This window comes from Kogia breviceps, chromosome 2 (assembly GCF_026419965.1).
Source record: "Kogia breviceps isolate mKogBre1 chromosome 2, mKogBre1 haplotype 1, whole genome shotgun sequence".
Classification (NCBI taxonomy): domain Eukaryota; kingdom Metazoa; phylum Chordata; class Mammalia; order Artiodactyla; family Physeteridae; genus Kogia; species Kogia breviceps.
The window spans coordinates 27,307,483-27,322,428 of NC_081311.1; the positions used below are offsets into that span (position 1 = coordinate 27,307,483).

Here is a 14,946-nt window from a genome sequence, read left to right on the forward strand (position 1 = left end):
TCTCTCCTCTTCCTGACTTCTGTTGACCTCCTGTTCCCACTCCACTGGTCCCTCCCTCACAGTGCTGTCACTTGCACTTCTGCTCCTGGCCTCTCCTCACCCAGTGAGTTTGTGTGACCTTCGCACTGCATTCATGCTTTGGGACTTAGCTGCTATAATGATGTCAGTGGCACAGGTTAGCAGATGGCGGCAACAGCGATGAGACCTGACATGTTCTAATGACTCTCTCCTTCCCACCCTTGCTGGCCGAACCGATGGAGGGGCAGAGGTTTCCTTGAGGCATTTTAGGAGGGGGCCGAGGGAATTCGGGGGTCCCCAGGTGCCGATGAAGCCTGTGACCTTTGCTGCTATAATATCAGTGTTTCACAAGCAGGGCGGTTCGGGAGCCCACTTGCAGCCCATCAAAAATTGATTTAATTGCAATTTTTCCTCCAATTAGGAGCACTGGAGCCTGACTAATTGGAGTAATAGAGAGTAATAAGGCTCAGATAAAAAGCCTTCCTCGGCGGCCTTTGTATCTCGTGTCAGTGCCTGTCAGAGGTCAGAGAGCTTGCATATTCTATTAGGCAGCCCGGCCTTCATTTGTACAAATTAGTTTACCCAACAGTAATTAAAATGCCAATGCGGGTTGAAGAGAACTGAATACCCTTGATGGGCATGTTGGTGAATGATGTGACAGCTCTGGTGGCCTCCCTTGCCAAAGTGTGTCAGCCCCAGCTCAGAGGCGGCTGGGGCCTGGGCCAGCTGGGCAGCTCCAGGCCAGCCACGGGGCACAGCTGCCGAGCACGCCCCTTCTGCTGCCCTTCCTCAGAGCCCCACAGTCGCTCCTTTCTTCTTCCAGGTGGAGTCGTTTGTTCACTTGTCCATTTGTTCATTCAGTAAGCATTTGAGTTTTCAATATGTGTCAGGCATGATACTAGGTGCTAGGGAGAGAACTTATGGGGCAAGGGGTGTAAATCACCTGGGCTCTGGAATTAAGACTAACTGGGTTCAAATTCTAGTCCTACTAGTTGTTCCCTTCGTGAGCTAGAGTAAGTTACGTTACCTCTCTGTGTCTCAGTGTCCTCGTCTGTCAAATAGGGAAAGTGGTACCTGCTACATAGAGTTACAAGGATTAGACAGGGAAATGCTTTTGAAACACTTGCTCAGAACCTGGCACGTGGGCTTCCCTGGTGGCTCAGTGGTTAAGAATCCATCTGCCAATGCAGGGGACATGGGTTCAAGCTCTGGTCCAGGAAGATCCTACATGCTGAGAAGCAACTAAGTCCGTGCACCACAACTACTGAGCCTGTGCTCTAGAGCCCGCGAGCCACAACTACTGAGCCCATGTGCCTAGACCCCGTGCTCCACGACAAGAGAAGCCACCACAGTGAGAAGCCTGCTCACCGCCAGGAAGAGTAGTCCCCCGCTCGCCACAACTAGAGAAAGCCCGTGAGCAGCAACGAAGACCCAACGCAGCCAGAAATAAATAAATTAAATAAGCTTAAAAAATTTTTTTAAAAAGTAAAATGGCTGAGAGCCTATTAAAAAAAAAAAAAGAACTTGGCACGCAGCAAGTGCTCAGTCAATTCCTAATGTAATTAAGAGGGTCTAAACTAAGGCAGAGGCAGCAGGGTCTACCTTCTATTCACCTTGCCCACACCCAACTAATTTTCCTTCATACTTTCCTCTCCTCTGTTCTGTATCTTGCTATTTTCTGTTCCTCAACTTGAGTACCAGAACCCCTAACTCTCCTGGTCTCTCTGATGTGAGGGCTCCTACGTCTGCTTCTTGGGCCTGATGATGATCTCTGTGATGCCAGGTTTGCCTGAGTTGGGGCCATGAGGCCAGTACGGTAGGTTGGGGATCTGGGCAGGGTCTGGGACTGGATCCCAGACCAGAAATTGTAGAAGGCTGGCTTCTGATAAGGGCTTTCTGGTCCAAAAAGAATAGAGTTTGTGGAGTACGAATGACTTTTAGGCCCTCAGGGTGAGAGAGTGCATGCACTTGTGTGAGAGCATGTGTGTCTATGCGTGTGTTGACAATTTTAGGTATTGCTGGTACTTCTCATCTGTTATCTGGTTGCACTGCTTATGAGGGACTTCACTGTTCCAACGATGTATGACTGCGTCATGTGTCATTCAGGTCTGAGTCTGGTGATTTGGGGATTACTTCTCTAAGAAGCAGAGGGGACCCCCCCCCCCGCCCCTCGCAGCTCGTGTGACTAGCTTGCCCAGCCTTGTTGGCTGTGAGCTTTGGAAGGCCCTTCCAGTTGAAGCCCACAGGTTTGTTTGGGGCACCTCTTTGGGGCCAGGCACCGTGCTGGGCACTGGAGTACACAAGAGCCACCAGACAGTCCATGATCTCAAAATGAAGATGGGAAGATAACCCCCCAAATACCATTTGTCTCATGAAGGTGAGATCAGGGTGTGGCAGGACTTAAGAGGAAGGCCAGTCAAGCCAGCAAGCAGCCAGCAGCAGCTCCTGCCTCTGCCTGTTCAGCACAGGTTTGTCATCCCTGTCCCTGGACAGTCCCTGCGGTTTGGATGTGAGACTTGGTGAACGTTCCAAGCAGGACCTGGCTCCAAATCTGCTTGACTGTTGCATACGTGGGTTTTTTTGTTTTTTTTTTTTTTTACTGAGTGTTATATTTGATTAAACTCTTAAGCCCTCATAAATGCCAGGGAGACTCTCTACTCTCCCTCCTGCTCCTCCTCCCTGTTTCACATGGTTAAGCAAGGGAAAAGGGCAGCTTTGGAAAGAAATGTTCATGGCCGTCCGGTCCAGGCAATCAAGAAAGGCCCTCTTCCTGGAGGCAGAGGGCCGGGGCTGGACCGGTGGGCAGGGACAGAGGGCAGGAGTCCAGGGCCAGGTGTTCCCATCCCCGGCCCGGCCTGCTGGGGGTCAGAGCTCTGGGAGCGGCAGGGATTCAGCTTCCAGGTGCCTCCCATCTCTCTCCATTGACTTAGCTTGACGCTAAGTTAGGCCTGTTGCCTGTCAGAGGCCTGCCGTAGGCCTCCTTAAGAGTTGTCTGTATGTCTGTGCTGGCGCCCCTCACCTGGCCCCCTACTCCTCGAAAGTCTGGAGAGCCCAATTGCCCGCTCGAATGATTTCTAAGTGGCTATTATGTTTCCAACCCAAAGTAATTGGCTTTACCAGTTATTAATGGATTACCCTCAAGAGAAAAATGTTGGTGGGGGAGGGAAGTGAGGATAACACCTGGCTTTGTAGTTTGGGGCTTCAGTGTCCAGTGGCTGCTTCCCAGGCTGGGAGTCACTTGGGGCATGATGGAGTGGCTGTTTTAGCATGTCACTCTAGTTTAGTGGCTGCTGGCATGCCTATGGGTTGAGAGGAAGCTGCGAAGACGGAGCATGTCCCTAGAGAAGTCTTGACTTGAGGCATGGATGTTCCAGGGTGGTTCATGTGGCCTTTTTGTCAGCCTGGGGTTGAAACATAGATCCCTGCCCTGCAATTTTGATTGTAAATCAGTGGCTTGGGCAATGCCTGCCTTAACATCTCCCCATTGGCAACTAGCAGGCCAACCCCCCGCCAAGCCAAAGCCATCAGCTTCTCAGAGCCCCGACTGCGGAAATCCACCTCCCCACTGATGTGCTTGGGATCAGAGAGCCACAGGTGCTGGGCAAGGCCAGGGCCAATGGACTGCTGTCCCACATTGCTAACATGTCATTAGTATGTCCAGTTCCTCCCCCCATGCCCAGACGTGTAGGGACATGGCCCTTCCCTGCCCCAGGGCTCCTGAGTGACATAACTGCTTTCAGCTCTCTTGTTCCAGTTTAGATTTTCAAGCCCAGGGTTCCTGCAGGCTCCCCCTCCCATCCCCTTCCAAATCCTCTAACAAAGGAGTGGTCTGGCGTGTGGGTTCAAGTTCTAGTCCTAGCACTATGGCCAGCCTGGCTCATTGCACAGATTTCTTCTCACTGGGTTTGGTCCTCCACTTAAAATGAAACTCTGCAGATTGTATATGTTGAACTTTTTAGGGGTTTAAGAGAGACTCTGGGAAATACTGAGTGTTCCTTCTCTCCTGCCTCTTGACAGTGTCTGTCATTATCCTTTAAATTCTGTCTGACTCCTATCCCACTCCACAGCAGTCCTGGCTGCCTGGCCCCTCACATTCCCTGCTTTCCTACCCTCACCTTTTCACGTTGTTACCCACCTTTCATAGTTCACTTTTCTCGGTTTGGTGCCTTTATACCTGCCTGGTGCTTGTACCATGTTAGCATATTCCCCCAGCTCTTAAAACCTTCGGTAAAGCCCCCCAGCCTCCCTCACCTCTGACCAGGGCATCCCCTTCCGGCGCTCAGCAACCTATTCCCAGGAGACCATTTCTGTGGTGTGGCATACAACTGAACTTGTATGAACTTGGTGTTCATACAACCGAAGCCCAACAGGCTTGCTCTCCCTTGGCCTCAGTTGCACATCTAGAGATCCATTTTTATGGTGGGCAGAGACCACCCAACCAGGTCTGAGCAGCAAACTCAGCTATTGAATCCATGGGTCCTCTGGCCAAGCAGCTCTAGGAGGTTACAGCCCTCATTGTGCTTCCATATGGTTTTCCCACAACTTCTCTGATGGCTCTCTTGGCTGCTTCTCTCATCCTGGCTTAACCCCATGATCCCCTGGAGAATGAGCACAGCACTTCCAATTGTATAGCCATTTCTGCCACAAGTTCTGACAAGCCAGACCTGACTGCTCTCCTTTTGTTTGGCAGCTCCTTTGTGACAGGGACAGCCTGTTGTGGGCACTTCTCACCCCTAAGAATCTGGGACCTCAACAGGTAAGAGATTCCTGAGCCCACCATGGCTTCCAGGGTGGGTGGGGCTGGAGCGGCTGGGAAGCAGAGGGAAGCTGGCTGAGCCAGCCCCTGGTTCATTTGGCCGAGTGGTCCAGGAGGATGCTGGCAGGACCCTGCCCCCAAACCCACTGACAGCCTCTGCTGTGGCACCTTCGCACATGGAATCATTTGTTAGCTTGAGAGACTGTTGAAGTAATTTATAATAGGTAAATAATTTCATGTAGAATTTATGATAACAACAACAACAGTATCTGGTAGTGTCACTATTTTTTATTTTAGCTATTTTAATGGATGTGTTATTTAATTGTAGTTTTAATTTGAATTTTCCTAATAGCTAGTGATGTTGAACAAGTTTTCTTGTGCTTATTTGCCTTCTGTATATTCTCTTTGGTGAAACGTCTGCTCATGTTTTTTGCCCATTTCTAACTGGATTGTTTGCTTTTTCACCGTTGAGGTTGCAGAGATGGGCATTTCTGCTGAAAGTCAGTTTTATTTAGTCACATAGCTGGACCTTATGCTTGGCATCAGTATTGATCTGGGCCTGGGATGGCGGACAAGCTGGGGCAGGGAGGGTGTACACCACCCCACCGTGACCCAGCTTTATCTTGAAGGTTGAATAGTCTTTGGCCTCTTCTGCCCGTGGTTGCCTTGGTAGGGATGCTTCTGGGCACAGATTTATGGTCAGGATGGCGTTCTAAGGCATCAGCTGCCTCAACAGCATTCTCTTGTGAAATCCCTAGACCTCACTAACCTTAAACACTGGGTCTTTACAGAACCCAGAAAGGACCCAAATGAAAATGGGCACAAGACAGCTATGGCCTCAGTTCTCACTGAAGCCAGACAACAAATAGCCATTGCACCCTTACGCCAGCCCGAGGCAAGGCCGCCCTGGGCATCACTTGGCTTTCCCTTCTCTCTAGCTCTCAGACTCCCCTCCTCACCACTGAGGAGCCAGGCCTTGCTTAAACATCTCTTCCATTCCCAGGAAAGCCCGGAGGACCAGTGGTGTAGGGACTGAGGGAAAGATGCCCTGGTGGAGGCATCTGCTTTCGGTGGGAGGAAACGGATGGACAGGACGACTGTCTGTAGCTGTCTTTCCCAGAGAAGCCCAAGCAGATAATAAAGCCATGTAGAAAATAGGATTAAGGTAATGAACAGGCAGGACAGAGTTTGATCTTTCAATAACGCCAAAGCCTGACTGACAGGCCAATCTGGAAGGTGGAGCAACATGGTCGGCAGGACTCAGTTGCGGGGCGCTGTTTGGTGCTGGGTGGATTCTTTGCTTTTAACCTGTCACCGCTGAAACCTGAGGAGTTTTGGGATTTTCTCTTTTATGTGTGTGCTACAACTTGCAGGGGAGGAGTACTGGAGGGGCAGTTTTGCTCAGAGCATCGCCCTTCCAGGGGCTGCCCTCGGGATGATGGTGGGGGCAGGGACGTGGCTCAGAGGTGCAGGCAGCCTGCTGGGCACCAGCACACTCTCATCTGTGTCTCTCGGGTACTGGTCCTCAGGCTGCTTTTCACAGTGCCTGGAGACCTCTTTCAAGGTCACCATGGCTCCCTCAGCCCTTTGTTCATCAGGATTCCTGGAGACTCTGTTCTCCCTCTGGGCTAGGGATGGGGAGGTGTTAGCTGGAGCACACAGGTCTGAGAGCAGCCGTGGGCACAAAGCAATTGCCTAGATGGTAGGGAACTTGGCTGTCCCCCTCTCCCTTCCTCCTTTCCTGTCCTTCTCTCTCCTAGAGCTGGGGACAGGCCCAAGGACAGGGGATTTCTAACCTGTCTAAATCAGATGGGAAGAAAGATGGAGTCCTTCACCCAATTTGGACGTGCTAGAGTGTTCCTGTTTCCGAGGATAGATGGCATTCAGGCCCAGTCCCTGGCCCCCAAGGGCTCTATCCTGAGAGACTGTGCAGATAGCCAACCACTGAAGTATCCCTAGCTAGGCCCTGAGGAACTGTGCTGAAGCCATCCTGTTCCTGAGTTTGGGTCTGGAGGAATTAAGGCCCATCTCGTGTTCTCCATCTGCATTTGATCAGGGCCCTTGGCTCAGCCCCAGGGAAGGTGTTTTCTATGTGGGGACCCCGGGGGTGGGTGGCAGTTCTGACTGGCTTGACAATACATCAAGCCAGTGATCTTCCTCTGGGTTTGCCCTTGCTGTGGATTTTACCTTTTCTGCCAAGGTACATTTGAGCTGGATCTACCATTGGTGCCCTGAGATCAGGGCACAACGGGCAACCCCAGTGGCAGTGGGGGGGGACAGGCACCAGGATGGAGAGGCCTGTGATCTCAGTGTTGGAGATGTCACAGTGGGTCCAGCTGTGGTCCTAAGCCAGCCTGGGGACTGTTGGGTAAGGAAGTCTGTAGGGGTGGGTTTTGGCGACTTGGCTACTCCTAGGGCATTGAGGGTTTGAGTGCTTGGCTAGGTAGTGTGCTGCTCTGTATGTGTGTGACCATATTTATGGCCCCTGCATAATCCCACCTCATCTCCCCTTCCCCTTCAGGCCTGCATCATCCCCAGTTCCCCATAACTCCTCCATTTCCATCTTTAGCCCTTAAATCTCCTCTTTCTCAGCAAAGGCAGGGGCAAAGAAGCTTCTCACATATTCTGACAGACACCCTGTATTTTCCCCCTCTGAGCTTTTGCTCTAGCTGATCCCTGTGCCTGGGATACCCCCTCTCTGCCTACTGAAACCCTGCTCATTCTTCAACATAAATAGCACCTCCACCATGAAGCCCTCCCTGATCCTCACCCCTGTGGCTGGAGTTGGTGACCCTTAGAGCATTCATAGGGCCCCCTTGATGGCCATCATGTGGCCTGGTATAGCTTCCCTTCAGGCTGGGAACTTATCTTGGAACCCTGGACTGAACACGGGAGACACGTCACGGCATCCGATGGTGTTTGGAATGACAAGGGGCTCCTGGCTGCAACCCTTTCTGTCTGCAGAAAGAACTGGTGTCCTGAGCACAGGCTGGGCCACTCTGAGGGCACCATTAGTGCCCATCCCACCCAGGTGTGGCTTTGTCTCTGCCCCCGCCCTCCACCTCCACCTGGGGCAGGGGGCCTGGCCCTCAGTCGGGGTGATTATGGGAATTGCCCCTCTTTAAAGTACCTGCCTTCTCCTTTGAAAGTATTATTGACAGCTTTTCTCATTTTCTTTTTTCTTTACCTCTTTGAGGAACCCTGTAATTTCTTTCTCTTTCTTTCTTTCTTTCTTCCCCCACCCCTTCCCTTTTTCTTTCTTGTCCCTCTGTTGCCCCCCTCCAACTCTTTGAAATTGGCTCTCTGCCTGCTGACACCAAACTGATACTTTGCGTTTCACTTCTCCTTATCCCTTTATGGCAACAGATGTTGAAATTTTGTATCCTTTTATCTGCCCGGCTGCCCCTTCCTGTAATTACGGTCCTCTTGTTAGCAGTACAAAGTGGGCTGCCCCGCTGCCTGGCCTTTGAGCCACTGTGTCTGAACACGTGTGCATGGGCAGGTGCTGGGGCTGTGCACGCGCACACGCGTGCATGTGAGAGGCCTGTGCTTGGGAAGGGCCCTTCCCGCTCACCTGATGGGACTGGGACAGGCGAAGCTTCGGTGGGCTTCTCCTGGTCTCCACGGACTCTGTGGTTATATTTGGGACCTGTCTGCCTCCTTGATTCCCTCCCCCTCCCCACCAGGGGGCTGGACGAGGAGGACAACCACTCCCTCCTCTCATGCCGGCTGAGCAGTGAGCACCCGGAGGCCCATCGTGGTCAGGAAGCCAGATCCCACCAGCTTGTGCCCCTCACATACCCACGCCTCCAGCCAAGCCAGGTGCCCCAGCCCTGCACCTCTGTTGTTGCTGGCCTTTCACCTGAGCCGTCCCCCATCTCCTGTCACAATCCTGTCACTCACTGAAGAAATGTTCTTCTATCTGTCCCCTTATAAAACTCTCATCTCTCTTCTGGTACCCACCAAGCCACCCCTTGTATTGTTAGTTGGATAGATGACAGACTTCTCTCCCTCCCTGGACTGAAAACTCCTTGAAGAAGGGACAGTGTCTCCCTCAAAGTCTCATCTTACATCTCCCTGCAGTTTCTATTAGGCACAATGCCTCATATACAGAAGGTGCTCAGTAAATGGTTATTGATCAAAGAAAGGAAGAAAGGGAAGGAGAGGGTGGAAAGAAAGAAGGGAGCAAAACCCTCCTATTTTCTTAGTGACCATGTTGGGTCCTGGGTCCAGCTTATACCTTCAGGCCATCTGTCCCTTGGGGGCAGAGAAGATGTAGGAAGGTGGAGTGTTTGTCACCCTCCCACCCTCTCACCAAAAGCCATCGTTGCATTTTTGCAGTTGCACGTGCCAGATGGGGTATCCTCACACCCAAACAGATCCAGGAATGAACACCCATAGAATCTCCAAGGAGCATCATCAGGAACCCAGTGTGTTAACAGTGGCTGTAAATGGTGTGAGGCCCATGGGCATTCTTAGATGTGGGTGAGGAGGTAGAGCCAGGGTTATCTGACCTCAGGGCAGTTTAGCACAGGACTTTTCTATGGGCCACGGCTTGTGCTGGAGCTCAGGCGGGCCAGGCTAAAGGGAGGCTTGTGGAGGCAGGAATGAGGGAACTCGGAGGAAGGCAGTGACGCGGGTCACCTGGCTTCCCTGGCCTGCAGGACCCAGACTGGGGGTAGGGTGGAGGGGGGGGCTTCCAGGGACTGCCCCTCTGTGCCTAACTCCAGCCTGGTGCTTAGGGCCTCTCCCAGACAGGGCATCTGGGTCTTCAAGGCCAGTGCCTACCTCCAGTTAGCTGTCCCCACAAAGATGGCGATGGGGGGGTATAAGTATCTTATTTAAATTTCCTCCTCCCCGACTGTCAGGAAGTTCCTGTCATCCCACTTCTCTCCAGCTTCAGTGGAGTTGCCTGGGCAGCAGGTTGGGATGGGCCAGGGAGATCTGATTCCCTCACCTGATCCCCGCCTCAAGGGTTCCTGGGATGAGGCCACACTCTGCTTGCTTTTCCTGCCCAGGTACTCTGGGGACTCCTGGGGGAAGCCACACACAGCCAGGCCTCCCCGGCCTGTGTCTCATTCATCAGGCTCACAGGGGCAGCCCCATCTGTCTTTATCTTTCCATGGGTCAAGAGAGAATTGCTGGAGTCAGGCTGCAGGGAGGCTGGGGTGGAGGCCCCCCAGCCCTCAGTGGCTCCTGGAGGCCCCGGCTTTGTGCGCAGGAGTTGGAAGGGAATGGACTTTTTGTCTGGCCCTCTATAGTGACAGATCTGGCCCTTGCTCCTGTCTTGGCCTGAGGCTGTAAGCGGCAACCCCTTTCCCACACAAGTTGTGCGACAGCCAAGGCTCTGCACACCCCCCTTGTGTCCCCCACCGTGAGAGGCCGAGAGGCATTCTTAACATTCTTTCCAGAGAAAAGGGGTGAAACGTCTGAATTTGGGGGTCACCACGTTATACAAATTGCAATCTAATCGTTTTTACAAGAACACACTTGCAGTTAGAAAAGGAACCCGGAGGAGGGGCTGAGGAGACAAACAGCTTGTTTTGTCCCCCTTCCCCCCAAAGTTTGGGGCTATTGTTGAGCTCATCTTGCTTCCTCCACCAGAGCAGTTGAGCTAGAGTTTTCTAGTTAAATTGGTCCTGTGGTGGGGGCCACGAAGGGCCCACGGTGCCATTTCTGTTTGTTTTCCCAAATCAAAGCCCCAGCGGGGCTCCTATGGCACCGCTGGGCTGCTATTTGAAGAGAGGGGCCATTTCCCAGAGCCTGGTGTGTCAGTTTATGCTCTGAACTTAACCTCACAGGCACTGCACAACAGAGCCTCGAGGGTCCCAGGCCCAGAGGCAAAAGAAACTGTATCTTTTTATTGGCCCATTTAAAGTGTGTGTGGCCCTTTCAGAGAATCAGAGAACTAACATGGCAGAAACTCCTCAGGCCCGGGCCAGGCTGGGCTGGCAGACAGGGGGCTTTGGGGACTTGTCCTAGCCTCCAGGGGCTGGTGCTCCCTCGGCCTTTGGGTCTCCCCAGAGGGTAGAGTTCTGTGTTTCTTATTGCACACGCTGGCATGACACTTTGCAGGGGTGGCTCAGATGCCACCCTGCCTGGGCAGGGCCCAGGGTAGCAACTCGGTCTGGGTGTGGCCCTTCTGCTGCTGACCCTCAGTCCATGGGTGCCCAGCTCTCCTTCCTTCTGAACTCTGGGACCAGGGGTGGGCAGGTAGAGCCATGCTGGGCTTCACGCCCCCCAATCTCCACTGCCTTTCATCTTCTATTTCAAACAGACAAACATGAAATTACTTCTACAGATTAAAGGGGAGAGCTCCTCAGTCATTCCTGAAGGCCTCACTAATGGAGGGGGCAGGGCCCCTAAATTTGGAAGGAGGGAGAACTGTGGAGCAAAATAGCCCTGACCCAGTGGACGAGACAGACAGAAAGAATATGACCCCAGGCCCTCTCAGGGCTCTGGCTTGCCCAGGGGTGGTGAATCATGGCTGGTGGCCCATCTGGAAAGGTGAGCCTTCTTGGGAGCTGAGGTTAGTGATCTCTAGGAGATGCTGATCTGGGGAGAAGGCTTTCTGTCTGATCCCTCAGCACACAGAGGAAGAAGCGCTTCTCTTGGAAGGAGGCTGGGGACATGGGTGCTGACTTAAGACCTACCCCCGCCCCCCGCCTTGACTGCAGAGCAACAGTGCTCTCGCTGGGGGTCACTGCACTGCCCAGGACTCATGGGCAGAAAAGAACCCACAGCCTCCTCCTTTACTTCTTCAGGGAAGATGGCGGCTCCACTGAGGAGAAGGGAGGTTGAGGGTCAGAGAGTCTGTGTGAGGTAGAAGGACTGGAGCTAAGGTCCACATTCACACATGTGGCTGGTGGCCTCATCTGCCTCAAGCTTTCCGGTGAAACCTGCCTGGGCCGAAGCTGGGCTGGTGAGACCACAAAGTCCTCCCTAACCCGTGCCGGGGCCCCTCACCTGGGTGTCCCTGTGAAGTGTCCACAGCCCAGTTTCTCCCGTCACGTCACGGGGGAGAGCCCAGCATCTCTTGGGTGAAGCTGAGGGATTTGGCCTGGAGCGTGTCCCCTTCTTCTTCATTCCCCCCAGTCATTCTGCAGAAACTCACCGCTTTTACCCGTCCCCTAGCCACAGGAATTAGCGGGTACACTTGATGTTGAGGGGTAGTTGCTAGGGCCAGGAGGCCCCCCTGCATGGTTGCTACGGGTCTGGCATTGGGGCGAGGGGTCTGCCCACTGCCGCGGTCACGGAGGGAATTACACAGTCACAAAGAAATTGTTCTTCTCGGTAATCTGCTCTCGGCCACCGAGAGGGGCAAGGGTTGGGGGAGCAAGCTGGAGCCCAGCAGGCTGGTGGCTGTGATCACAGAGGCGTGCTAGCCCCGGGCCGGGGGCCAGCCGGGCCAGGAACACCAGGGACCAGCCTGCTAAGCTGCTTTCTCAGCGATTTCTCTCCCCAGACACAAAGGTGTTTACTTGTTTTAACATCTCCTGGGACTCCCCTTCTCCCTTTGTGTGGTCTTTATCCCCAGTGAGGTATGAGCCCCAGATTACAGGCAGGAATTAAGGCATTGGACTCAGGCAGCGCAGAACCGCATGACCTGCGGGATCAAGGCGTATAAAGTAACCAAGTGTGTGTGTGTGGGGGGGGGGGAGGGGGGCGACCCCTTCAGCAAGGCCCATTCATCGTCCTGAGGAGGAGTGGCTGGGCGGCGGGCAGCCAGCGTGCAGGTGTGATGGAGGGGCTGCTGGTGGCTGACTGAGGCCTTCAGCTGGGAGAGAGGCAGGGACTTGGAAGCGGGGAGAGGGGTGGGAGTCTAGGGCATCTCCTCCTTTGGCCTCCCTCCTAAGGGAATCTAATTCTAGCTCAGGAAGGAGAGCTGCATTTCCCCAGGAACTGATGCCATTTGAAGGTTTAAAGAATGTGTGTGGGCCAGGGTGGGACAAGCTCTCATCCTCTGCCCTGCCTTTCTTCCCAGTGGGCAGCTGATGACGCACCTGGGCGGTGACTTTCCCCCAGGGGCGGGGGTGCTGGACGTCATGTACGAGTCCCCTTCCACACTCCTGTCCTGTGGTTACGACACCTACGTTCGCTACTGGGACCTCCGAGCCAGTGTCCGGTGAGTGTGCCGGGCAGGAGGACAGGTGGTGAGAACCCCACGCCAGTTCTGGCCCTCCCTCCAGTCCTGGCGGGCCCAAAGGAGAGGCACAGAGACTCTATATCAGGGGCTGGTAGAGAGCAGCTGACAAGGTCAGATCAAGCTTAGACTCCCCACCTTGGTGGCCCTGGTCCTGTGACCCAGGAGACCATAGCCACGAGGCCCTGATAAGAGCCTTGGGAGCCATCAGGGTGCTGTCCCTCAGCATTCTGTCCCAGCTTTCTTGAGGCCTTTCTTGCCTCTTAAGTCTGGTGACACACAGCAGCCACATGATGCGCAAACGAGGCATAAACCTGCCTGGGGCCAGGGACTTGCTGAGAAAGAGATCTTTACTGAGGAGGCTTTCTCCCATTAAGTCTGGTTTTAAAGGAATTTGGTGATTTGGTATATTTCTCCCAGCCAGAGTGGCTCCCTAAGGCCTCTGGGGAAGCTGGGGTGGAGGTGGAGGGCACCCCCAAACCTCCCCCTGCATCACCTCCTCCTGGACAGGAAGTGTGTCATGGAGTGGGAAGAGCCCCACGACAGCACCCTGTACTGCCTGCAGACGGATGGGAACCACCTGCTGGCCACTGGCTCCTCCTACTACGGTGTCGTGCGACTGTGGGACCGGCGCCAAAGGGCCTGCCTACACGTAAGCGTCCTTCCCACCGCAGGCCTCCTGGATGCCAGGACTTGTTATTGGGGGCTGCGCTGGGAGTGGGTGTGCCTGGAGGGGGTGGGAGGAAGCCTACAGTGGCCCCTGTCCCCTGGCACTGGGCCTGGGAATCCTGGGTTTGGGCTCCCCCAGCTCCCGGTGGGGACGCTCTTGCCACTCCTGTCCCTCCCACGCAGGCCTTCCCTCTGACGTCGACGCCCCTCAGCAGTCCTGTGTACTGCCTGCGCTTCACCACCAGGCATCTCTACGCTGCGCTGTCTTACAACCTCCATGGCCTGGACTTTCAAACCCCTTGACAGGGCCACCCCAGCCTGTGGGCCAGAGAAGCCAGCTACTCAGGGACCTCTGCTGCCTGCAGGGTGCAGTGATACCTCCTCCCCGGCCCCGCCTGTGTTCCTAGACCTGTGACCATGGTACTCAGGCGCCTTAAGATAAAGGCTGCTGACTCCTGCGCACTGGAGCTACCCAGGGGTGCAATCCCTCTCAGGAACCAGGTGGAAAGAAGGGACCTGCTGCTGCTCGGCTGAACTTAGCTGGGCCTCGCTTCCCTGTTGGCCAGAGCAAGGATCTGGCCTGGGGAGAGAGGCCCACCCCTTCTTAGAGCTGGGCCAGCTCAACACAAGAGTGAGGTGAGGTGCTCCAGCCTTCCCAGTTGGTCCCTTCCTGCCCCTTCCCTGGAAGGAGAGGGGAGGCTGCCGATACCCTGTGACAAGCCTCCACCTCAGTCAGACCCCACCCTTGACCAAGCTCTTGGGCTGGGGACTCATTCCTGGGGTACTGTGGCCTGGTCTTGCTTTGAAACCAAGAAAGGACAAAGGGAACCCCCAAATTTTGAATGAGTTCTGAGTCAGCCCAACCTCAGGCTACCTGTTGAGACATGCTAAAATGTTCATTTTGTAGAAATAAAGCTTGATTGTTCACAGATCTGGTTCCTCACTGGCTGGCAAGACCCCAGGGAGAAGGAACAACAGATTTAAACTTGGGGTTGGAAGGGTCAGATCTCATGGCTCAGTGTCTCAAAGAACAAACATTTCTTTTCTTCAGGAAAACCTCTCATTACCCCCTCCACCCCTTTGGCCCTGGTGATAGGGTGGGTGTCACCTGTGGGGTATGGAGGGGGACTGTGGAAAGGTTCCTGGCTGCTAAGCTGTTGTCTGCCTGCAGTGACCTCCTTCACCCTACTCCAGCACTCCACAATGCTGCAACCCTTAGGCTGGCTTTACACCCACAGCATCTTAATATCCTGGGCTGTTTCCAGGTTTTCTGCAGTTTAAAAACTTCTTCCTCACTCACCCTTCACTTAGGGTCTACAAGGTAAGGTAGCACAGGGGCCCTTCCAGCCTGGTTTTCCTC

General features: G+C 54.0%; 1 protein-coding gene across 1 annotated transcript in view; it reads left to right on the forward strand.

Annotated features, from left to right (window-relative positions):
- The window catches only part of FBXW4 (F-box and WD repeat domain containing 4), an 80,439-nt gene extending 65,924 nt beyond the window's left edge, over nucleotides 1-14,515 (forward strand). The window contains 4 exon segments of the mRNA XM_059054102.2: nucleotides 4,709-4,774; nucleotides 12,759-12,899; nucleotides 13,428-13,569; nucleotides 13,770-14,515. Coding sequence (XP_058910085.1) covers nucleotides 4,709-4,774; nucleotides 12,759-12,899; nucleotides 13,428-13,569; nucleotides 13,770-13,889 — 469 coding nt within the window. The 3' untranslated portion in view covers nucleotides 13,890-14,515.
- Nucleotides 14,516-14,946: the final 431 nt, after the last annotated feature.